Source organism: Schistocerca piceifrons, chromosome 10 (genome assembly GCF_021461385.2).
Source record: "Schistocerca piceifrons isolate TAMUIC-IGC-003096 chromosome 10, iqSchPice1.1, whole genome shotgun sequence".
In the NCBI taxonomy this organism is placed as follows: domain Eukaryota; kingdom Metazoa; phylum Arthropoda; class Insecta; order Orthoptera; family Acrididae; genus Schistocerca; species Schistocerca piceifrons.
Window position 1 is genome coordinate 36,590,055 of NC_060147.1, and position 27,014 is coordinate 36,617,068.

The 27,014-nt window shown below is 46.0% G+C and overlaps 1 protein-coding gene across 1 annotated transcript in view; it reads right to left on the minus strand.

Annotated features, from left to right (window-relative positions):
- The window catches only part of LOC124718665 (mothers against decapentaplegic homolog 6), a 235,969-nt gene that overhangs the window by 42,353 nt on the left and 166,602 nt on the right, over positions 1-27,014 (minus strand). Inside the window, exon 3 of the mRNA XM_047244292.1 lies at positions 18,487-18,543. Coding sequence (XP_047100248.1) covers positions 18,487-18,543 — 57 coding nt within the window. The remainder of the gene's footprint in view (positions 1-18,486; positions 18,544-27,014) is intronic.

Here is a 27,014-nt window from a genome sequence, read left to right on the forward strand (position 1 = left end):
AGAGTGAGGGAAAGACGGTTGTCTACACGCCTCCGTATGAGTCCTAGTTTCTTGTATCTTTGGGGTCCATACGCGCAATGTATGTTGGTGGCAGTAGGATCGTTCTGCAGTCACCTTCAAACGCGGGTTCTCTAAATTTTCTCAATAGCGTTCCTGGGGAAAAAAAGGTCGCCTTCATTTCAGGGATTCCCATCTGAGTTCCCGAAGCATCACGTAATAACTGCGTGTTGTTCGAATCTACAGGTTAACAAATCTAGCAGCCCGATTCTGAATTGCTTCGATGTGCTCCTTCAATCCGATCTGCTACGGATCCCAAACACTCGAGCAGTACTCAAGAACAGGTCGCACCAGCGTCGCATATGCGACACTTTCCTAAAATTCTTCTCAATGAACCGAAGTCGACCATTCGCCTTTCCTACCGCAGTTCTCACATGTTCATTCTATTTCGCCCACATATTTAAACGACGTGACTGTCAAACAGGACACTACTAATGGTGTATCCGAACATAATGGGTTTGTTTTTCCCACTGATGCGCATTAGCTAAAATTTGCGCTTACCGAACTGTCGCTTGGACCTGGCAACAAAGTTATGTCCGACGGATGCGCGAAGTGCCTTCGTTCGTGTATCGCAGTATAACAGGGCAGCACAGCGCGAAGCACGGAGGGCGAACCAAAGGAGATGGGTAGCCGCGTGGACACCCCTACTACGGCGGCCGGCCGCCAGTCGCCTGTATAAATACAGCGCCGGCTGGCGCCAGTGGAGGCGGAAACAGCCTCGAGGATAGGAAGGGAAGGGAAGGGAAAGGCGGGCGCCAGCGGGCTGGCGCCAGCCGGGCGGCCACGCGGAGAAACCGGCGCGATACCAGGGAAACCACTGGCGCGCCAGAGGACGCGGCCGTCGTTAACAGCAGGAATAGGCGGAGCGGCCGAGGCGACGCGCTGGCGCAACACCGCGCCACCTGCCCAGCCCGAAAACGCGCGCTGGCGCCAGCGACTGGCGCCACGGGGTGCTTTACGGTGGCGCGTCTGCTACCTCAGGAACAGCACCCCCGGTTTAAAAACGACATCGAAGTTTTACTGCAAACATGTTGCTACAGTACAGTGTTTAACAGCAAATAATATTTGCGGTACATTAACACTGGCGGATGAAAAACTTGCGAGGCTCACAAGGGAACCTCCCCATCGCACCCCCTTCAGATTTAGTTATAAGTTGGCACAGTGGATAAGCCTTGAAAAACTGAACACAAATCAATCGAGAAAACAGGAAGAAGTTGTGTGGAACTATGAAAAAAATAAGCAAAATATGCAAACTGAGTAGTCCATGCGCAATATAGGTAACATCAAGGACAGTGTAAGCTCAGGAGCGCCGTGGTCCCTTGGTTAGCGTCAGCAGCTACGGAACGAGAGGTCTTTGGTTCAAGCCTTCCCTCGAGTGAAAAGTTTATCTTGGCAAAGTTATGATCTGTCCGTTCGTTCATTAACGTTTTGTTCACTGTAATAAGTTTAGTGTCTGTGTTTTCCGACCGCACAGCAAAACCGTGCGATTAGTAGACGAAAGGACGTGCCTCTCCAATGGAAACCTAAAACATTTGATCGGAAGGTCATAGGTCAACCGATTCCTCCACAGGAAAACACGTCTGATATATTCTATACGACACTGGTGACGGCATGTGCGTCACATGGCAGGAATATGTTGTCGACCCACCTAACTTGTACACTTGGCGAATGGGTAAAAAGATTCTTCTACCTTTCCCGATTTAGCTTTTCTTGTGGATGTGATAATCACTCCCAAAAAAGTGATGAAAACATAAGAGTTTGTCAGATAAACTGCAACAAATAAATGCAACAGTTTCACAGTCGCACAGTTTTCCTTGTGCTCTGTCAAAAAATATGTTTTTAACGTTTTCAAATTTTTCCGAGGGTAGACCGTCAAATCCTGCATATGTGCAAGCAAATCTGAACATGTCCTGGAATTTTGGAAGGCGAAGTTGATTATATAAAAAATTAAACTTTTCACTCACGGGACCACGGCGCTCGTGAGCTCACACTACCCTTGATGTTGCCTATCTTGCGCATGGACTACTCAGTTTGTATATTTTGCTTATTTTTTTCATACTTCCACACAACTTCTTCCTGTTTTCTCGATTGCTCTGTGTTGAGTTTTTCAAGGCCTATCCACTGTGCCAACTTATAACTAAATCCGAGGGGGGGGGGGGGGGGGGGTGCGATGGGGAGGTTCCCTTGTCAGTAATACCGTTCGCGAACGCTTTTGTCCACATTAAAGTTGCAACACGAAATTCTAGACTGTTGAAACTCACTGTAGCGAAGAAGTGGTACGATCACATAAAACGAGTCGTAGGCAGAACATACCTGTACATCCAAGAAAGATACAGTTTACAAAATTCAGTCGACCAATTCTTGAGGAGTATTGCTGGTCAGTATGGGCACACTACAAGGAAGACATTGTATATCGCGAAGAGGTTTGCAATTTAAATTCAGATGCCAAAGCCCTCCAAGGATTGTGAAGAACCTTCCCCCTCAGTCACCCCCGACTCTAAGGAATATGACTCCCCGGATATCTTCGCCGGCCGGAGTGGCCGAGCGGTTTTAGGCGCTACAGTATGGAACCGCGCGACAGCTACGGTCGCAGGTTCGAATCCCGCCTCGGGCATGGATGTGTGTGATGTCCTTAGGTTAGTTAGGTTTAAGTAGTTCTAAGTTCTAGGGGACTGATGACCTCAGAGGTTAAGTCCCATAGTGCTCAGAGCCATTTGAATCATTTTTGGTATCTTCAACCTGCTACGTCGGTGGGATGTTTGCTTCAATATTCACGGCGATTGTACCTGATTGGCGTCCCGATTCTGGTCTGTTTGTCCTTCAAAAAGAAACTTTTTGATCGTCCCCTTGTCTTACTGCGTTGCAGATTTAAAATAAGATTACACCTCTTTGTGAGTCCATTATGACAGCATTTTAAAATTTTAAATTCTGTAAATAACTAATTATTTTGTTGGCGGTGCTAGATAGGCAACCTGCAGTTGGGACTGTACCCTGTGTTAGTAGACTTTTATCAGAATACATTCCTCTAATTTTGTAGTCGTGGTCAATTCGCGACATGTATGAGGGACGAAGTAGTACGTTGTCCGACTCTTTCCGGACCGAACTCTGTCGGAGTTTGAGCAGTAAAACATTCCGTGACGCAGAACGCCTCTCTTGCAGTGTCTGCCGCTGTAGTTTGACGAGCACCTACGTAGCGCTCTCCCGCCGACTTAACAATCCCGTGACGAAACGCGCAACTCTTCTTTGGATAGCCTCTATCTCTTCTACAAATCTTACTTGCTAATGCCCCAGACTGATGAGCTATACTCAAGAAGCTAACACTTTTTTAAGCTCCTCCTTTCGTGGATGAATCACATTTGGCCAAGATCCTTCGAATGAATCACAACGTGGCATCTGCTTTTCTTACTATTTGTTCAGGTATCTGTGGATGGTTGACCCTGGGTATTTTACGATAGTTGTTTCCAGTGATCAGTTTCCAAAAGTGTAATAGAACAAAGGTGGATATTTTTCGTCTATTTATGTTACATTTATTTACACTGTGAGTCAACAGCCAGTCTACAATTGTCTGCTGGTCTCCCTGCATTTCCCTACAATCCCCTGGCTTTGCTACTTCCCTACAGGCATCACCGCCATCTGCTAATAACCTGAAGGGGCGTCCAACGTTATGCACCAGATCAATAATAAAGGATTAATCTTTGTGTGGATTTTCTTTCTGTATCATATCCATTGCCGTGGTGAGAATCTTTTAAAGGCGGTGAAAGCACACAAGTGGTAAAAAATCCTATCTTTCGCGACAAATGTGTGAGTAGTAGTGCTCTCGCTTCACGGAACGACTCAAATTTATGGTGTCAGCTCAAGAGTGTAGCAGCGGCCGTTTGAGTCGATGCATCAAATGTATCAGGACAGCCCAATTGGAAACGCACTGCCCAGACGGGCTGGGATCAGGGTCGTAACTTGTCAAAAATGACTTAACGTCTGCTTGTTATCAATTTACCGACGCGAGGACGCACTATCAAAAATTATGCTTTGCGAGACGTCGGATCACTCAAAGCAAACCGAGAATTATGTGTTGCCTCGATGAGTTTATTTACTTCATGATAACATGCATCTCCCCCCCTCCCTCCCCCCTCTCTCTCACACACACAAAATATTCAGATCTAAAGTTTTGGCACATCGGTCACAACACACACGCCTCCCACCCAGCGACTTCCACCTAATATCAGAGTTGGAGACGTACATAGCATGAAAGAGATTTGCGCACAGCGCCAGTTAAGAGCAGGCGTTGAAGTGCGAGAGAGTGAACGCAGAAAAAAAAAGAAAAAAAAAACAAATCCAGCTTTCCAAATATCTGACGATTTTTGGGGGTTTGATAGGGAAGTTAGTAAAGCTGTTATTAGAACTGCAAAGATTTCCTGCAAAACTGTAAGGTTTGATTAAGTTTAATACTTTGTCTTCACTTGCCAAACAATCGCATAATGCTGTTAAAACACCGAGCGACTTTGAACTTCGGTGATAAATTAATTTTTTTGAGAAATAGAATAATACAGTGCCACTAGAAAATGTATCTGTCGCTACATTGTACAGCTTGCTTCGTACAGTTTTAATTTAATTATTTAAGATTTGAAGTAGGCGTAGCTAGTGGCATGAGCAACGAAGAACTTATTACTTTTGAGATTCACGAACAGTGACCCGCTAATACAAATAAAAATCTATCAACACCAACGAGAGGGGAGGTTTAGTTTACCAGTGTGCGAATAAAATGCTGCAGTGGCAAGGTTACATCTAGCTCTACATGACTAACACGCAATTCATACGTAAGTGCCTCGCGCGTGTTACACCGAAACACCTTCGGGCTATTTCTCTACCCATCCACTGTAACAGTGCGCAGGAAAAAATGGTTCAAATGGCTCTGAGCACTATGGAAGCACTATGGAGGTCATCAGTCCCCTAGAACTTAGAACTACTTAACCTAACTAACCTAAGGACATCACACACATCCATGCCCGAGGCAGGATTCGAACCTGCGATCATAGCGGGCCGGCCGCGCAGGAAAAACGGGCACTTCAATCTTGTGCGCGCTATGATTTATTATAATTATCATTTCTCCCTATGTAGCTGGGCGCCGGCAAAATTTTTCACATCTGGAGAAGAACGTTGGACATTGAAATTTTGTGAAAAGGTGTAGCCGCAACGCAAAACGCCTTTGTTTTAATAACTGCTACCGCAACTCACATACACTAACCTATTTCGCAATAATACTTTAGAATTATTCGATGCATTCCGTCAAACCTATCTGGTGAGGATCCCATACTGCATAGCAACAGTGTAGCACAGATCAGACATGGGTAATGTCCTGCAGACCCATTGCACGTTCTACGTGTTTTGCTAATAAAACGCAGTCTTTCGTTCACTTTCCCCACAACATTATGTGACCGTTTCGATTCAAGCTCTTCGTTGTCTCAATTCTTAGGTCTTTAGTTGAATTGACAGTCTTTAGATTTTTATGATTTGTCGCGTAAACGAAATACAACGGATTCCTTTTAGTACTCACGTGCATGACATCACACTTTGCGTCATCTGGGGACAATTGCTACTTTTCGCACCAAGTAGATATCTTACCAAAATAAATTTTGCAAATGGTTTTGATCTGATGACTACTAGAGGGTAAATGATCCGCAAACAATCTAAGGAGGCTGCTCAAGTCTTCTCCTAAATTCTTTAAATAAATCGGGAACAGCAAAGAGTCTATAACAGTTCCTGGTGAAACGCCGGATACCACTTCTGTTTTAACTCCGACTTTTCGTCAGTTACCTTTCTGACAGGAAATCAGGAATCCAGTCACACAATTGAAGCGATACTCGGTAGACACTAAATCTGATTAGAAGTCGCTTGTGAGAAACGGCGTCAAAAGCCTTTGGGACACTTAGAAATATGGAAACAGTTTAAGATCCGCTGTCGATAACATGTGTCGAAATTCCTCTTAAATATTCATCGGTATTTTTTTCTATACGGGATAATGTTTTCCTACTGTTCCAAGAAGTCTCACGTCTCTGCTTTGTGATGGGCAGTTAGTGAATGATGTGTTTCTTTCATCAACCATCCCATTATCGAGATATTTCCACAGTCCTAGCTAATTTATCAAGGCACACTGAGTGAACCAGAATGCCATATCCGTAGGCAAGATCGGAGCTCATCTCGTCACAGTACAGGGAAGATAAAGTTGTTAGCTTGAACACGATTTTATCATAGTGAGGATTTACTGATTTATTGTCCACAAACTGAAACATTGCGTGTTAAACTTGTTACGACGTCTATATCTGCAAGACTGCATACCACAGAAGTGCGACGGCATTCCAATCCAACGCGTATTAAGATTTCCGCGCATTCTGTTCAAATGGCTCTGAGCACTATGGGACTTAACATCTATGGTCACCAGTCCCCTAGAACTTAGAACTACTTAAACCTAACTAACGTAAGGACAGCACACAACACCCAGCCATCACGAGGCAGAGAAAATCCCTGACCCCGCCGGGGTCCCTACAAGTTGTTACTTACCGGTATTTTTGTGCGTTTACCAATTCTGATTTGACAGATTGTGTAATCACAGGACGCTACTTTTACAATCAAAACAATTTCAATCTTTACACCAATCTGAAATCTTCTGAAGATCGAAGTGCATATTTCTGCAGCTTTTTTGAGACAGTCCATCATAGATAATTAGATCGTCTGGAAGAGGTCTGAGATGACTACTAACATTGTCTGCCACGTCTCTAATAAACAAAATGAATAGCAAAAGTCCCAACACTGTTTCCTGTGACACTCCTGAAGTTACTTCAGTCTATGACTATCCTTTCAAGATTATATTTTTCTCGTTTTTAATAGTCTTGATCGCAATAAAACAAAATTACAACTTGCTGATAAGCGGTTTCGGTTGATTGACAAGCATCTTGAGATGAAGCCTAGAAGAGATTTGGCATCTACGTACAACACCATTGTTCCTAAGTGAAAGAATCATACTCACTAAGGAATCTGCGCCTAAGTTCAGTGTTGACTATATGATTATTTTATCCATTAGAAACGGTTGGTGAAAGCCGGCCCTTACAAAACTAATTTTTTTCTTATAAAATAGGTTTTTCTGCTGCAAGACAGAATTATTATCTATGTGACACGTTTCTGGAATTGAATGCCATTGTCAAGATAAGTTTTTCGTGTTACGGCATAGCAGCTCACGCATCGAAAATATCACGCATAAATGCCTTAACACACGAAAAAGGAATTTTAGAATTATTTCCCGAAACGCATCAAGCAGGAACTCAATATAGTAGAACACTACGGCAAGCTGCAAATGTTATGAAGTAAACAACAAAACCTCCTGATCAAGAAATCTTCAAAAAATGTTCAAATGTGTGTGAAAACTTATAGGACTTAACTGCTAAGGTCACCAGCCCCAAAGCTTACACACCACTTAATCTAAATTATCCCAAGGACAAACACACACATCCGTGCCCGAGGGAGGCTTCGAACCTCCGCCGGTACCAGCCGCAAAGTCCATGACTGCAGCCCCTTAAACCGCTCGGCTAATTCCTCGCGGCAAGAAATCTTCAACAGATGGACAATCTTCGCATGATACAACACACACACTATAGTACTTTCGACAGTAAGCTTGGCCATGGCAGTAAGTCGAATGCTCCTCGGGAGTCCATAATCGCCCTGGTCACCACGATCCACAGCTTTCGGGACGTGAGGTGAGAAAAACGCGAGTCGTGTCTCGCCTGAATCCACGCCGTTTGTCACGGAGCAGGACATTCTGTTGGGGCTGGCTCATTGCGCTTGCAGAGAAGGGATGGGCCAGGCGTGCTCCAGCTGACAACGATTCGGCCTCGTGAGTCAGCAGTGAGCGGACTGGCGCCACCGGCACGCCCCCGCAACGTCCTGGCGCCGGAGGGGAAGCAGGGGGTGGGGGGGAGGAGGGATGGGCAGGGGTGGGGGGAGAAGGGGAGTCCCCGACGCGGCGCTACCAGCAACAAGGCGCCGGCAAGCGCCGCCGCAAACACGCATACGGCGCCAAAAGTAATGGACCGCGTAAAACACTGCTTGGTTGACACTCTCAGTGTGACTCGATGCCTTGGAGTACGCCTTTAAAACAGATGTCACGTCCGAAGCTCGCCTGCTCAGTGTGTACACTACTGGCCATTAAAACTGCTGCACCAAGAAGAAATGCAGATGATACACGGGTATCCATTGGACAAATATATTATACTAGAACTGACATGTGATCACATTTTCACGTAATTTGGGTGCATAGATCCTGAGAAATCGAACAACCACACCTGCCGTAATAACGGCCTTCATACGCCTGGGCAATGAGTCAGGGCTTGGATGGCGTGTACAGGTACAGCTGCCCGTGCAGCTTCCACACGATACCACTGTTCATCAAGAGTAGTGACTGGCGTATTGTGACGAGCCAGTTGCTCGGTCACTATTGACCAGACGTTTTCAATTGGTGAGAGATCTGGAGAATGTGCTGGCCAGGGCAGCAGTCGAACATTTTCTGTATCCAGAAAGGCCCGTACAGGGCCTGCAACATGCGGTCGTGCATTATCCTACTGAAATGTAGGGTTTCGCAGGAATCGAATGAAGGGTAGAGCCACGGGTCGTAACACATCTGAAATGAAACGTCCACTGTTCAAAGTGCCGTCAATGCGAACAAGAGGTGACCGAGACGTGTAACCAATGGCACCCCATACCATCACGCCGTGTGATACGCCAGTATGGTGATGACGAATATTCGCTTCCAATGTGCGTTCACTGCGATGTCGCCAAACACGGATGCGACCATCATGATGCTGTAAACAGAACCTGGATTCATCCGAAAAAATGACGTTTTGCCATTCGTGCACCCAGGTTCGTCGTCGTCGAGTACACCATCGCAGACGCTCCTGTTTGTGATACAGTGTCAATGGTAACCGCAGCCATGGCCTCCGAGCTGCAAATGCGGTCGAACTGTTGGTGCATATGGTTGTTGTCTGGCAAACGTCCCTATCTGTTGACTCAGGGATCGAGACGTGGCTGCACGATCCGTTACAGCCATGCGGATAAGACGCCTGTCATCAAGACTGTTTGTGATACGAGGCCGTTGGGATCCAGCACGGCGTTCCGTATTACCCTACTGAACCCACCGATTCCATATCCTGCTAACAGTCATTGGATCTCGACCAACGCGAGCAGCAATGTCGCGATACGATAAACAGCAATCGCGACAGGCTACAATCCGACTTTTATCAGTCGGGAACGTGATGATACGCATTTCTCTTCCTTACACGAGGCATCACAACAACGTTTCACCAGGCAACGCCGGTCAACTGTTGTTTGTGTATGAGAAATCGGTTGGAAACTATCCTCATGTCAGCACGTTGTAGGTGTCGGCACCGGCGCCAACCTTGTGTGAATGGTTCAAATCGTTCAGATGGCTCTGAGCACTATGGGTCATCAGTCCCCTAGAACTTAGAAGTACTTAAACCTAACTAACCGAAGGACATCACACACATTCGTGCCCGAGACAGGATTCGAACCTGTGACCGTAGCGGCCGCGCGGTTCCAGACTGTAGAGCCTAGAACCGCTCGGCCACTCCGGCCGGCTAGGCGCTACAGTCTGGAACCGCGCTGCTGCTACGGTAGCAGGTTCGAATCCTGTCTCGGGCATGGATGCGTGAGATGTCCTTCGGTTAGTTAGGTTTAAGTAGTTATAAGTTCTAGGAGACTGATGACCTTAGCAGTTAAGTCCCATAGTGCTGAGAGCCAATTGAGCCATTTTTTTAGTTTCGCCGAAAGCGGTAATCATGGAATAAAAATATTTCCTGCGACCTCGGCTACCAGTTTATTGCGTTCTCTTGGGCCCGCTGCGCACACAGCGCCGCCGGACTCGTGTTTTTCCCGCGACCCGCGCCCGCCACGTGCCAGTCGGCTCTGTCGCGCCTGTGCGGACTTCCCGCAGTGGCGCCAGTAGCAGGGAGTGGCGCCAGGCGCCGGCAGCCTGCCAGCGCAGCTCCGCCCCCACTTGTTTATTCCATCACCGCCGCACAAACAAAAAGACGTCCCACGCCGCCAAAAGCTGCCAGCACATTCATTGCGAAAGGCGGCGCCCGCACCTGCGTGAATTCGCGATGTGGCCACCTTACGAGCAGCTTAACTCCTCCCAACCACTCGCAGTATAGCCGCATTAACGTCTCATTTATTCGAGTCGGGATCGTGAATGTGAAGGCCAAGAGCGCTCGATCCGCCTACGTTACCCGTTGTTTACATAACAAATTCAAAAATGGTTCAAATGGTTCTGAGCACCATGGGACTTAACATCTGAGGTCATCAGTCCCCTAGATCTTAGAACTACTTAAACCTAACTAAGGACGTCACACACATTCATGCCCGAGGCAGGATTCAATCCTGCGACCGTAGCAGTCGCGCGGTTCCGAACCGAAGCGCCTAGAACCGCTCGGTCACCATAGCCGGCTACACAACAAAGCGAAAGCAATCTTGTCCTTTAAGATTAAAAACTTCCTCATTCTATCAGTTTCACTAACATCAGAAGCTCTGTACCCACATTCCTTGCGGGGAACACAAGCCGAACAATACAGCATTTAAGTACGAAACAACTACACCCCGTCCGAACACACCTTGGAAGGCCCAATGGTACCGACCGGCCGCCGCGTCATCCTCAGCAACCAGGCATCACTGGATGCGGATACTGGTCAGCACACCGCTCTCCCGGCAGTATGTCAATTTACGAGACCGGAGCAGCTACTTCTCAATCAAGTAGCTCCTCAGATTGCCTCACAAGGGCTGAGTGCACCCCGCTCGCCAACAGCGTCCTCAGAGCGGATGGTCACCCATCCAAGTCCTAGCCCAGGCCGACAGCGCATAACTTCGGTGATCTCACGGGAACCGGTGTTACCTCTGCGGCAAGGCCATTGCAGGATGTTTCCAGAATGAGATTTTCACTCTGGAGCCGGTGTGCGCTCATATGAAACTTCCTGGCAGATTAAAACTGTGTGCCGGACCGAGACTCGAACTCGGGACCTTTGCCTTTCGCGGGCATATCTCATTCTGGAAACATCCCCCCCAGGCTGTGGCTGAGCCATGTCTCCGCAATATCCTTTCTTTCAGGAGTACTAGTTCTGCAACGTTCGCAGGAGAGCTTCTGTAAAGTTTGGAAGGTAGGAGACGAGGTACTGGCAGAAGTAAAGCTGTGAGGACGGGGCGTGAGTCGTGTTTGGGTAGCTCAGTTGGTAGAGCACTTACCCGCAAAAGGCAAAGGTCCCGAGTTCAAGTCTCGGTCGGGCACAGCACACAGTTTTAATCTGCCAGGAAGAACCTTACAGCGGTTCACAATAAATCTTTGAGGTGGCTGAGCATCTCTACTGCTCTTCTTAGGATCCCCTCAACCCCACTTGTTAAAGGGTTCGAGATCGACGAGCAATCCTTGTTAGTGCCTGATGGCGTGCACGGAACGAGTCGCAGCTGAAGGATGGGCAAGGCGCGGAGCCTGCGAGACGCTGCCCGGCGCCTCACGCACTACGCACGCCGCGCCGCACGCACTGCCACGCAGGGGGATTCCCGGACGCCTCAGCGGACCTCCCCGCAAGCCACGTGCGGATCAGCGCGCCACGTGCTGTCGCCGGCCCATCACCGGGAACCCCGGCCACGGGGTCGCTGCCCTTCACATCCAATCACACCATCCCGCCCCACACTGCCATCACATTCAATTACTCTACCACCTCCACCTGTTTCCTCTGAAGAATTCGACAATAATTACAAAAAATGGTTCAAATGGCTCTGAGCACATTGGGACTTCACTTCTGAGGTTATCAGTCCCCTAGAAATTAGAACTACTTAAACCTAACTAACCTAAGGACATCACACACATCCATGCCCGAGGCAGGATTCGAACCTGCGACCGTAGCGGCCGCGCGGTTCCAGACTGTAGCGCCTAGAACCGCTCGGCCATCCCGGCCGGCCAATAATCACAAAAGTACCACTTGTGCTCTACTGGTGTCAGATATTGATACCAAAGTAGAGTCCTGAAGCTATGGCGGTGAAATGAGGAGACGAATATTAGGATTTGTCAAGTGGCGCTATCGAAGAATGTTTAAAATCGAGCAGACAAGTAAAGGTAAGAAATCAAGCAGCACTGAAAAGAGGAGGCGAGGTGAGAACTCTATGCAAACCTCTCTACCACAAGAACGCAGATGCTACACCATCTACGAGTAGTTAATCTGCTGGTGCAGTATAAGGGGATAATAGTAGCGACACACAGATTTACAGTAGAACTAGGTGACCCAGCGAACTCTGTTCCGCCGTAAAGCCAATAAATAATCAGATTTTGGATGTTAAGTTCAATTTTTTATTAGGAAATACACATAAAAATTAAGTATTTTAATGATTCTTTACTCTGTGTTTTTTTATTACTATTTTTTGTATGTTCCAACCGTCCCCCTTGTAGATCTTCAGGAGTTGTTTTTCTGCCTTTTGGCTCAGACCGCGCAAAGTTTTTTTTTTTTTTTTTTTTTTTTTAATTGCATATGGATCACGATATTTGCTATTTGGGGAGCAAAATAACTGATGATGGTCGAAGTAGAGAGGATATAAAATGTAGACTGGCAATGGCAAGGAAAGCGTTTCTGAAGAAGAGAAATTTGTTAACATCGAGTATAGATTTAAGTGTCAGGAAGTCGTTTCTGAAAATATTTGTATGGAGTGTAGCCATGTATGGAAGTGAAACATGGATGATAAATAGTTTAGACAAGAAAAGAATAGAAGCTTTTGAAATGTGGTGCAACAAAAGAATGCTGAAGATAAGGTGGGTAGATCACGTAACTAATGAGGAGGTATTGAACAGAATTGGGGAGGAGTTTGTGGCACACCTTGACTAGATGAAGGGATCGATTGGTAGGACATGTTCTGAGGCATCAAGGGATCACCAATTTAGTATTTGAGGTCAGCGTGGGGGGTAAAAAACGTAGAGGGAGACCAAGAGATGAATACACTAAGCAGATTTAGAAGGATGTAGGCTGCAGTAAGTACTGGGAGATGAGGAAGCTTGCACAGGATAGAGTAGCATGGAGAGCTGCATCAAACCAGTCTCAGGACCACAACAACAATGGATCACGATACCGCAACCGCGCTAGCGATCTATCGATGAAACAACATACATTTTAGGAAGAGTGGTCCACTTTTTGGACTTCAATGACTAATAGGTCTACTACTTGTTACCTAACAGTTGAAGGCCGATTCTACCGCTAAACAGCAAAGTGGTCATTTAGCCCAAAATAGCAGAAGTAAAGCTAGTGGTTCCTTATTCCAAACCAGCTTTGTCGAGAAATATTCGATCGTCTTGGTTGCGGCATTGTTAATGATGATTCAAAGAAAATACAAATTATTTCTTTAAATTTTTAATTAATGATATATACTGATACTTAACCATAAACGTTTAGTAGTCATTTGCGTTTTGTTATTCCATGTCAGATGTGTTTTTGTTATACCACGTTTAGTTGACATTTGCGTTTTGTTATTCCATGCCAGATGCGTTTTTGTTATACCACGTTTTATAGCGGTCGAACGGGATAAAAAGTATCCTATGTCCGTCTCCTGGTTCTAAGCTACCTCTCCACCAATTTTCAGCCAAATCGGTCCAGCTGTTCTTCAGTTATAAACAGTGTAACTAACACGACTTTCTTTTATATATGTAGATATACAATACAGATCATAGAGAATCTTGAGTTATGTAGCAGTTGCGTCGAGAGGAAATTATTAGCGCAATATGAAGAATGGCGTCACACCAAAAACCTTATCTCGTCCATGTTGGACTGATTTAAGGAACTTTTACTGTTTATGACAACAAGAGTTGAAATAAAACAATTACCTGTGTAAGTCACTATTTCCTCCCACAGAGTGTTTCGAGAGCTTACACTCATCTTCATTATTGGTAGCTGGATGCAGGCCAATAGTTTGTTGTTGTTTTATTTTGCTACAAAAACCGTAACAGCCACTTGTTAGTGTAATGTGGCACTAAGATTGTCAAGTTTTTATAAATTTTGCTCTCAAAACCACTGCGTCTTCAGGCCACAAGTGGCCCATCGGGACCATCCGACCGCCGTGTCATCCTCAGGGGAGGATGCGGATAGGAGGGGCGTGGCGTCAGCACACCGCTCTCCCGGTCGTTACGATGGTATTCTTGACCGAAGCCGCTACTATTCGGTCGAGTAGCTCCTCAATTGGCATCACGAGGCTGAGTGCAGCCCGAAAAATGGCTGTCATTAGTTTCCTTTTTTTCTCTAAAATTAAATTTTCCATCAGACATTTTAAGGCTCATATTCATCTACGACAAGGGCACAAGCTGAATAAATGAATTAAAATCTGTGCCACAGCTGCGACTTGGTTACTAGGCAGGAATGCCGACTATTAAACCACTACATTACACCATAACCCTCACCTCCTACACACAATGACGCATGTAGGTCGCCTGGAGGTGGGTTGATTTGGGAAAGAGACCAAACTTCGGTGTCATCGGATTAGGGAAGGATGGGGAAGGAAGTCGGCCGTGACCTTTCAAAGGAACCATCCCAGCATTTGCCTGAAGCGGTTTCGGGAAATCACGAAAAACCTAAATCAGGATGGCCCGACACAGGTTTGAACCGCCATCCTCCCGAATGCCAATCCAGTGTGCTAACCACTGCACCACCTCGCTCGGTAATAATTACTGGCCGAATTTAAAATGCGGCCATAATGTAACCATTAAGAGTTGTACTTTACGGTGAACGTGTAACAAAACATGTCAACCATCATAGTTCGAAACTTTGTGTCTTGAGGCGGTGAAGTCACGGTGCGCAAATTATCCAGATTACATTCATCCAGTAATTGAGAACGACAGTAGAAACGTAGGTAGACGTCCACAGGGAACCGACTCACATTTGCAACACAGCGAGGGTAAGGCTCCATCCTACAGCCATGGGAGGTAGTTTGAGTGGCACCGATTAACAGACAACAAAAACAGATTCCTCGCGTTCAATCAGTTATGCTCTTTCAAATCATAACGCAAATGTTTGGGAGAAGCACAACAGCTCTAGAGCGCAAAGCACGTCGTGAGCCGGAATAGCGCCTCCCAAACGTTACTCTCGCAAGCAGGTAAGAGATGACAGGCTATGTCAGCCAGCATCTGGCAAAACTTGCGTCTAATACACACACACACACACACACACACACACACACACACTCTCTCTCTCTCTCTCTCTCTCTCTCTCTCTCTCTCTCTCTCCCAATTATGAGCAAGATGTACAATGTATCCGAGTTCGTCTGACACGCAGCTGATGCGTCTCCACCCGTTCAGACAACCTAGTGAATCGTCAATTCGTGGAGGGTAAACGTCCTTTTTAGATATCTTATTAAACTTCCTGTGATCAACACAAAAGCGCCAACTACACCTTTCTTCCTGACGAGGACCACTGGTGACGACATTGGGCTCTGCAGAGGCTGAATGATGTCATTCTTCACCATTTTCTCTACCTCGTCGCGAATTATTCGACGTTTCGATGCTGACACACTATATGATCTCTGGCTTATTTCTAAACAAGAAAAAAACTCATCCAGTGCCAGCTGCAAGTTACCTATATCACAGCCGACAGGGTCAGCAAAGATTTAAATTTCATTATTTCATATAACTATCAAGTGAATTAAAAAAATATTAAATTATGTGCTAATCTACTCATTAACAGATATAATCTCACAATAACACAAGCCTTACATTTAGATACTGTGTTTAAGTCGTGAACTATAGTAACTCACGGCGCAGAAATTACCCGGACTACATTCACCTAGTACTTGAGAATGATAGGTCTTAGTGACTTCCAACAATACATGTAATTTCGAATCTTTTCGAAACTTTTTCTCTCTGAAACCTCCCCCCTACCACCCACCATCAAAAAAAGGAAAGAAAAAAAGGAAAGTCACTGATGACAGTGCCACTAAAGCACACTTATTAAACACGGTTTTCCGAAACTCCTTCACCAAAGAAGACGAAGTAAATATTCCTCAATTGCAATCAAGAACAACTACCAAGATGAGAAACATAGAAGTAGATATCCTCTGTGTTGATAAGCAGCTTAAATCACTTAATAAAGGCAGGGTCTCCGGTCCAGAGTGTATACCCAATCAGGTTCCTCTCAGAGTATGCTGGCTGATACAATAACTCCATGTTTAGCAACTATATACAACCGCTCGCTCACAGAAAAATCCGTACATAAAGACAGGAAAACTGCTCAAGTCACACTAATACCCAACAAGAGAAATAGGAATAATCCGCTGAATTACAGGCCCATATCACTAACGTCGATTTGCAGTAGGGTTTTGGAACATATACTGTATTCGAACATTATGAAGTACCTCGAAGAAAACGATTTACTGACACGTAGTCAACACGGATTCGGAAAATATCGTTCTTGCGGAACACAACTAGCTCTTTATACTTATAAAGTAATGAGTGCTATCGACAGGAGATTTCAAATTGACTCCATATTTTTAGATTTCCAGTAGGCTTTCGACACCGTTCCTCACAAGCGTCTTCTAACCATACTGTGTGCCTGTAGAATATCGCCTCAGTTTCGCGACTGGATTCGTGATTTCCTGTCGGAAAGGTCACAGTTCGTAGTAATAGAAAAAAAGTCATGGAGTAAAACAGAAGTAATGTGCGGTATTCCCCAAGGAAGTGTTTATAGGCCCTCTATTGTTCCTGATCTGTATTAACGACATAGGAGACAATCTGAGTAGCCCTCTTAGACTATTAGCAGATGATGGTGTCATTTACTATCTTGTAAAGTCATCAGATGACCAAAATGAATTGCAAAATGATTTAGATAAGATATCTGTGTGGTGTGAAAGGTGGCAATTGACCATGAATAAAGAAAAGTGTGAAGTTATTCACACGAGTACTAAAAGAAATCCGCTAAATTTCGATTATGCGATAAGTCACACGAACCTGAAGGCTGTAAATTCAACTAAATACTTAGGGATTACAATTACAAATAACCTAAATTGGAACGATCATATAGATAATATTATTGGTAGAGCAAACCAAAGACTGCGATTCATTGGCAGAATACTTAGAAGGTGCAACAGGTCTACTAAAGAGACTGCTTACACCACGCTTGCCCGCCCTATTCTGGAGTATTGCTGTGCGGTGTGGGATCCACATCAGGTGGGACTGACGGATGATATCGAACAAGTACAAAGAAGGGCAGCTCGTTTTGTATTATCGCGAAATGGGGAGATAGTGCCACAGACATGATACGTGAACTGTAGTGGCAATTATTAAAACAAAGGCGGTTTTCGTTGCGACGGGATCCTATCACGAACTTTCAATCACCAGTTTTCTACTCCGATTGCGAAAACATTCTGTTTTGCATCCACCTACATAGGGAGAAATGATCATCACGATAAAATAAGAGAAATCAGAAAAATTTAAGTGCTCATTTTTCCCGCGCGCCGTTCTTGTGTGGAACGGTAGAGAGACAGCTTGAAGGTGGGTCATTAAACCCTCTGCCAAGCACTTTATTGGGAATAGCCGAATAATCACGTAGATACAGACTGAGGTGTACTTCATGTTGGACTATTTGTTGGCTCAAGTTTGAACATTGTTCAAATGCTACCAGGCTCTTTTTGTCCGAATTCGTGTTGGTTCGTACTCCACTTCCGTGCAGCGGTAGGCTCCAGGTGAATATTTTCAGGAACTCATTGCCAAACGGAGTACCTGCTTAAGCGAAATAGTGCAAGGGCGCATAGAGACAACCCGGCTACCGGGACAAACCGGAGATGTGATAAGATAAGCAACCGCTGCGATCCGCTTTCCGCACCCACAACGGCGCCGCGACAAGAAACCTACGGTTGAAGCCAGCAGAGATAGCTGCGCCAATTGCTACGGGTAGAGAAGAAGAAACACAGCCGCAACTGCATTCATACTATCGATAATGCCCCTATTAGAGTTCGAGCATCTAATTGTGCAGGTGTCGTACAAGAAGCTTTGTCCAATAATTTTCCTAGTCAATAAAGGTACCGGCGATATAGCAATACGAACAACAGAGAATGTAGCATTACTGCATCATACAGATTAAAAAAATTGACTTTTACTATTCACCATTCTCCTCCGCGCGGTGTCGTTTGTATAGCCTGACATGTCAGGAAATGTCAAACCACAGCCTTCGAACCTGGAAAGTTTACTCTGTTCGTACCATTGTGAAGCACAGCACCTTTCATACACTGTAGCACTCGCTCATCAGCGGTAACACATAAAATATGACGTGAGCCGTGAAATGTGACGTGAAAGGATGAAACGACAGGCGTGGCACAATTACTAATTACATTAAAAGCGCCAGCGCTCAAACTGACCTTCGCCGTTGGTCGTCAGCGAACCCGGGAACATTTTCTTTTCACTAGGAGCTCGATCTGAAAGGAAAAGAACAATATAATTAGCACACTGAAAAATGACTGAATTTCTTTCTTAAATTAATACGGGATGAGTCATTCATACCAAGAGCAGTACATAAAATGGACCTGAAATCCGATGAATATATCAAATTACAGAGACCAGTGTATCTATGAACTGAAGTGCTTTCATCTCGAATTAGACATGGACGGTTTTAAGCCAACAACGAATGGCATTAGACTACCACAAAGTGTAATTAATTACGTAAAAATTACTACAATACATTGCCTGCGAGACGAATTTTGAATGCAAGCTTAGTTTTCGGTATCATTATCTGAGGCATAATTGAAAAACTTCAGGCTGCAACTGCTGTGTGCCTAGTACTGGCTACAAATAAAATAATAATAATTATTGTGTAGGTCCTACAGCAGTGTACGAGTAGTTACTCTAGTGTTGCGCTGTCAATTAGTTGTAAATGAATAATGAAGCAATTCCTGGTCCGTTCTGGGAGCTTCTTACAACTGTGAGAAAGCAGTTTCACGAAATATACAGGGCTATTACAAATGATTGAAGCGAATTCATAAATTCACTGTAGCTCCATTCATTGACATATGGTCACGACACGCTACAGATACGTAGAAAAACTCATAAAGTTTTGTTCGGCTGAAGCCGCACTTCAGATTCTGCGCTCGAGAGCGCAGTGAGACAAAATGGCGACAGGAGCCGAGAAAGCGTATGTCGTGCTTGAAATGCACTCACATCAGTCAGTCATAACAGTGCAACGACACTTCAGGACGAAGTTCAACAAAGATCCACCAACTGCTAACTCCATTCGGCGATGGTATGCGCAGTTTAAAGCTTCTGGATGCCTCTGTAAGGGGAAATCAACGGGTCGGCCTGCAGTGAGCAAAGAAACGGTTGAACGCGTGCGGGCAAGTTTCACGCGTAGCCCGCGGAAGTCGACGAATAAAGCAAGCAGGGAGCTAAACGTACCACAGCCGACGGTTTGGAAAATCTTACGGAAAAGGCTAAAGCAGAAGCCTTACCGTTTACAATTGCTACAAACCCTGACACCTGATGACAAAGTCAAACGCTTTGAATTTTCGGCGCGGTTGCAACAGCTCACGGAAGAGGATGCGTTCAGTGCGAAACTTGTTTTCAGTGATGAAGCAACATTTTTTCTTAATGGTGAAGTGAACAGACACAATGTGCGAATCTGAGCGGTAGAGAATCCTCACGCATTTGTGCAGCAAATTCGCAATCTCACAGCTTAAAGTTTACGGCCCCTTTTTCTTCTGCGAAAAAAACGTTCCAGGACACGTGTATCTGGACATGCTGGAAAATTGGCTCATGCCACAACTGGAGACCGACAGCGCCGACTTCATCTTTCAACAGGATGGTGCTCCACCGCACTTCCATCATGATGTTCGGCATTTCTTAAACGGGAGATTGGAAAACCGATGGATCGGTCGTGGTGGAGATCACGATCAGCAATTCATGTCATGGCCTCCACGCTCTCCTGACTTAACCCCATGCGATTTCTTTCTGTGGGGTTATGTGAAAGATTCAGTGTTTAAACCTCCTCTACCAAGAAACGTGCCAGAACTGCGAGCTCGCGTCAACGATGCTTTCGAACTCATTGATGGGGACATGCTGCGCCGAGTGTGGGAGGAACTTGATTATCGGCTTGATGTCTGCCGAATCACTAAAGGGGCACATATCGAACATTTGTGAATGCCTAAAAAAACTTTTTGAGTTTTTGTATGTGTGTGCAAAGCATTGTGAAAATATCTCAAATAATAAAGTTATTGTAGAGCTGTGAAATCGCTTCAATCATTTGTAATAACCCTGTAATTTATAACACTCGTAATGTCATTGAGCGCTGGCATAAAAATGCAGCGATAAGTGTTATAGATGAAGAGTGCTCTGCAAGTACGTCAGGAAAATGCTAGTTGTTCACGTCCAGATCCCCTTAACTGATGAAGTACGTAAAGAAGAAATAAAGATGAGAATGTAGTGAGAATACAACTACCAAACTACTAGCACCGTTCGCTCTCACGCCCAATTATAAAACAGGATGTAAGTACTGTCCAGTCTCCAGAATTAAATTTTCACTCCGCAAGGGAGTCTATGCCGATATGAAGTGTCCCGGCAGATTTACATTATGCACCAGACCGAAACTCGAACGCGGGACCTTCGCCTTTCGCGAAGAGACACCCCCACCCCCCCCACCCCCCCAGGCTGCGATTAAGTCATGTCCTGTTCTTCAAGGAGTGCTAGTTCTGCAAGTTTCGCAGGAGAACCGTGAAGTTTAGAAGATAGGAGATGAGGTACTGGCGGAAGATAAGCTGCGAGGACGGGTAGCGAAAAGGGTTGCGCTCTACGAAAACCACGATTCGGTAGTTTTGGTACAGAACATAAATAACGCATTAAATGACAGGATTACCGGTAGCATTGGTACAGAAAGAAACATTAATTAATGTGTGACAGAGAAACTCGAGGCCGATGACTTTTCTTGGTTTGTTTGTTTATTTTGCACATAATTAGAACTGCCCTACATTCAATGTTAGTCCATTTTTATATCCATACAGAATATAAATTGCATTTTATAAGCAATAAAAATTAGTTGATCGCGTCGTTCCTGCGCTTTAACGTAGCCAAAGCAATTACTTTTGATGCAAGTACAGTTTACATGCACACACATAAAAAATCTATATAATAATTGTTGTTATTTTGTACTAAATAGAACGATCTTCATCATGATCAAAGACAATCTGTCAGTTAAAGCAGATACCTAGAAATAACGGATAGGCTTCGTCCCGCCGTAGCCCTCAGTGGTTCACAACCCCACAGCAGTCCATCCACCCCGCCGCCGCCCCACACCGAACCCCGGGTTATTGTTCTGTTCGGTCTCCAGTGGATCCCCTGGGAACATCTTATACCAGGCGAGTGTAACCCCAAATGCGTGCGTGGTAGAGTAATTATGGTGTACGCATACGTGGAGACAGTATTTGCGGAGCAAGCGCCGACATAGGCGGAATAAGGGGGACCAGCCAGCATTCGCCGAGGCAGATGGAAAACCGCCTTAAAAACCATCCACAGGCTGGCCGGCACACCAGACCACGACACTAATCCGCCGGGCGGATTCGTGCCGGGGACCGGCACGCCTTCCCGCTCGGGAAACAGTGCGGCTAGCCCGCGGGCTGGACTATGTGAAAAAGTTTCGTTTAACAAGCTGTAAACTCGATCAAACTGTGTCACACGTTTAATACTGATGTTTGAAAAACTGGCGATTATGTAATCAGTGCTACAGTCTTACGAAATAGTGATGATTGCAATGGAACACTTTTGTTTCTGTCGCTCAGAAAATTACGTTTTACAGCTCAGGAGTAATTACCCCCAGGTTGGGAACTACTGGTCTACAGTTGACTTATGGTAGCCCATTTTTTTTGGGGGGGGGGGGGGGGGGAGGGGGAGGCAACGGCCTACAACCTACAATCAGACAATTCCTAGCGAAACACTATCACCTTGAAACCAACCTCCGGGTTGGCGGAGTTGCTAACGCACACCTGTACCATGTTTCGCGACTCGGTGGCAAGCCTTTTCGAATCATGGTGGTGGATTTTCACAGTCAGTACTTGGGCAGCAATGGGAGGAGAGGTTGCAACGTACAGTTCCTGATCACCTGACTTTGTGACGGAATCGCCCTGTATGTACCACATTACTTCAATCGACGTTTCTGAAAGATATCGCTAGCATCGAACATAAATTTTCAGGTGCTAGGAAGTCCTGTTTCCCTCGAGTGTGGCCTTTTACGAAAGTGAAAGGTGGACAATAAAAAGTACCGAACAGAAGCTTTTGAATTGTGGTGCTACAGAACAATGCTGAAGATTACATGGATTGGACTTTAACTAATGATGTGATACTGAATTGGAGTGATTCTGAGTTCACATTAAACTGTAGGTCTCACCGTAACAGGCTAGCTAACTCAGTTCAAAGGATAGGGGGAAGGGCCGGCCGGAGTGGGCGAGCGGTTCTAGGCGCTACAGTCTAGAACCGCGCGACCGCTACAGTCGCAGGTTCGAATCCTTCCTCGGGCACGGATGTGTGTGATGTCCTTAGGATAGTTAGGTTTAAGTAGTTCTAAGTTCTGGGGGACTGATGACGTCAGAAGTTAAGTCACATGGTGCTCAGAGCCATTTGAACCATTTAGCCCATGGTATTTTAGTCATGTGTCGTGCTTGCGTCGCTCAGTCGATATACCACTTGCCCCGCAGGGCAAAGGTCCCGAATTCGATTCGCAGCATGACACATAGTTCTAACCTGCCAGGAAGTTTCCTTTTCTAGTCTTTTTTTTTTCGCAGCTGCAGACTGAGTTCGCCCCTAACATACTCCTTGCACGCAGGAATCTGCCGAGCGGGGTGGTGCGGTGTGTCGATGTTTTTGACCGGGAGACGACGCCAAGGCCGGGCGGCTCCAAGGCCGGCTGCAGCGGCGGCGGCGCACACACCTGCCGCAAAAAAGTCGCCGCGCACCCGGAACTCTACTCTGCTCTCCACCGTACCCCGCAGGGCCCCCGCAACACATCTTCTGGACACCGACGCCCTCTTCGCTACTTACCTCCTCCGTCTTACACACTATCTTATATGAGGGAAAACCGCTGCCGTAAGCCGACGTGTTGAAAAATAACCGCTTGGCTGCTCTTGTAAACAATTTATTTACTCATCAGGTTACCTTCCATTCAACAGGCTGTTGCATCGCAGCGACTGTTGTATTGACTTGTAAATAACAGATTTCAGGCGCTTCAGTTTGGAACCGCGCGACCGCTAAGGTCGCAGGTTCGAATCCTGCCTCGGGCATGGATGTGTGTCTCGTCCTTAGGTTAGTTAGGTTTAAGTAGTTCTAAGTTCTACGGGACTGATGACCTCAGATGTTAAGTCCAATAGTGCTCAGAGCCAATAGATTTCAGCTATCAGTCACCCATTTTACATTTTATTGGCAGATCTAGATTTCAGCTAGAAAGTAGCCATTCTCAATGCACTATCATTTTTGATCAATGCATGTAATGCCTGTTGGTCAGACTTCATCCACAGTTCACTGAATACACAATTCAATCCACAGTTCATTGAAGCCGCGTCCGCAGCTCGTGGTCTTGTGGTAGCGTTCTCGCTTCCCGCGCACGGGGTCCCAGGTTCGATTCCCGGCGGGGCCGGGGATTTTCTCCGCCTCGCGATGACTGGGTGTTGTGTGTCTTTCATCATCATTTCATTCCCATCGACACGCAAGTCGCCCAAATGGCGTCAACTAGAAAGACTTGCACCAGGCGAACGGTCTACCCGACGGGAGGCCCTAGCCACACGGCATTTCCATTTCCATTGAAGCCGCGCGGGAATAGCCGAGCGGTCTAGGGCGCTGCAGTCATGGACTGTGCGGCTGGTCCCGGAGGAGGTTCCAGTCCTCCCTCGGGCATGGATGTGTGTGTTTGTCCTTAGGGAAAGTTAGGTTAAGTACTGTGCAAGCTTAGGGACTGATGGCCTTAGCAGTTAAGTCCCATAAGCTTTCACACACATTTGAAAAAGTTCATTGAATACTCAATTCAATGAACTGTGGATGAGGCCCGACCAACAGGCATTACATGCATTGATGAAAAATGATAGTGCATTGAGAATGGCTAATTTCTAGCTGAAATCTAGATCTGCCAAGAAAATTTAAAAAGGACGATGGTTCAAATGGCTCTGAGCACTATGGGACTTAACTTCTAAGGTCATCAGTCCCCTAGAACTTACAACTACTTAAACCTAACTAACCTAAGGGCATCACACACATCCATGCCCGAGGCAAGATTCGAACCTGCGACCGTAGCGGTCCTGCGGTTCCAGACTGTAGCGCCTAGAACCGCACGGCCACGACGGCCCGCTAAAAAGGACGACTGATAGCTGAAATCTAATATTTACAAATTTATTTAATGACCAGTTTCGTAGTGCTTTAAAATCAGAAAAACAGGGGTGGTCCGGCGCCATGTGATGCCACCTCAGATGCATCCCTGCGATGTCTGTAGCCAATTTTGTGCCAGTTTAGACGAGCATCGCAGTCCGTATAACGCGCCAGAAACGATTTCACCGAATGAGGATGTTATGCCGGAGCCAAGGTAGCCCCTGAGGGCCGGCAACCCATATTACACCACAGAGGACGGGGTTGTCTATGTTCAAGGCGTACCAAAAGCACTATAGTAAATACTGGCTATTTACATACAAGATAATGGAAACAGACATTCCGAGCACTACTTGCTGCAGGTGGAGCTCGAGCCACGGCCTGCAGGAAGTACCACTACGCCAAAACATGATTGGCTGGAGACGGCTATTTAGGGGCTAGAACCAGCCCCGAAGTTCAGTTCATTCCACATGCCGACCTCGTGGTCTTCGTCTCTGAATTGGACTCGCGTGTGTGTGTGTGTGTGTGTGTGTGTGTGTGTGTGTGTGTGTGTGTGTGTTTTACCACGAACCTTTGTGGAAAATTAGAAGCGAATTTTTGTTTGCCTCAATTAGGAGACTTTTACTGGCAATGTTATTGTTACCCTTCTTTTGTTGTTCAGTCATCAACCTTGTAAACGTACATAAATAAAAGTTGTGTTTGTGAAAAATTGCGAACTGTCAGTCACTACAGAGGATGTGCATCCAGTAAACACACATTTTGCCTAGCTGGTGGTCTCCTCTTTTACAACCGTAAAAGAAGCCCGCGAACATCAGGATTGCTGTTCCTATTCTGGTTACTCATTGCAATTTGTGGTGCAGTGCAGTACCGTGCACAGAAAACATACAAAAACACATTTGAACCAGCGTTTTCATTCATTTCGTGTGTGATATATTAACCTCTGATATTGGTGATATTGGTCCTGAGCTGTATCGCCGATGCTGCACCGCGATCCTCCGAATATCCTACGGCTCAGAAACCATGTCCTGAGGAAAGTGCTTCGTTCCCCTCTAGAATTATCTGTACATGGTCTGACAGATTAGTTTGGAAGGGTTTCAAGAAGCCTCTGGAAATTTGTGGAATATGAACACTGCTAGGGAAGTGCTCCCTCAATTTGATAAGCACTGGGAATGGACTGCAAAAGACCGCTAATGCTCGTGCTCCCAAAGCATGATTCCACAAAAATGCTGCTAGCGTTGACGATCAGGGAACGCAATCTAAAAACAAACAGCAGGGTTCTATCCTACCAGCTACCTGCAAGGCATTTGGTCCAACATTTCTTTTTGGTGCTTGCCTCAAATTCGTACAAGAGGTTCCCATGTTCGTTACAATTGTGTTCGAATTATAGTTACAATCAATAATGAGAAATAGAGTAATTTATTGTGTTGTTGCATAAATTCTTTACGTTTTTCAGTAAGTTTCATAAACGCAACAGTCTGCCAACACTGGGGTAACTTTTCGATTCTGCGACTGTAGAAATCACGTGGTTTTGAGGAAGAAATCATTGGGCCATGCTCGGAGAGCATTTTCATCCGGAAAGGAACTTCCTTGAGCTCGTTCGATAAAGAGCGGGAAAGGTGAAAACCTGAGGGCGCGCCGGCCAGGGTGGCCGAGCGGTTCTAGGCGCTACAGTCTGGAACCACGCGACCGCTACGGTCGCAGGTTCGTATCCTGCCTCGGGCATGGATGTATGTGATGTCTTTAGGTTAGTTAGGTTTAACTAGTTCTAAGTTCTAGAGGACTAATGACCTCAGCAGTTGAGTCCCATAGTGCTCAGAGTCATTTGAACCCTGAGGGCGCGAGATCAGGTAAATAACGTGGGTGCGGAATGACTTGCGAATCACATGGCGTCAATGTGACGTAATGTGCTACGCTCGCGTCACACCCTTGCTGCATCGCTATTTTCGCTGGCTGTATTAAAAGAGGCAAATTACGTAATTCGTCACACTTCACGCTTCCTCCGAACATTTTCTGCGTTGACGTGACGTGCCTGTCGCTAACCTGTCACCTTGTCGAAATAATCGGAAAATTATGCATCACGCGTGGTCCCGGCAATCCTAGACTCACAGACGAATACCGTCTAAGGTTGACGAGCTGTTTGCCTTGGACAGCCTTAGAAATATGCTTCGTTGTAGAGGGGGGGTTATACTCGTGTGTCTTAAGTAAAGCCACTCAAGTTAAAACCTGTCAAACATGTAGGTTTCAGATCTTTAACAAGTTCCCCTCACAGTGTGGTCTAATAAACTGCTAGTGTCCGAGGTGAATTTCGTGAGAGGACATAAGCTCTGCACTCGCTTTAACCTAGGAGACAAGGGTTGGGTTGGGGTTGTTTTGGGGAAGGAGACCAGACAGCGAGGTCATCGGTCTCATCGGATTAGGGAAGGACGGGGAAGGAAGTCGGCCGTGCCCTTTGAAAGGAACCATCCCGGCATTTGCCTGGAGCGATTTAGGGAAATCACGGAAAACCTAAATCAGGATGGCCGGACGTGGGATTGAACCGTCGTCCTCCCGAATGCGAGTC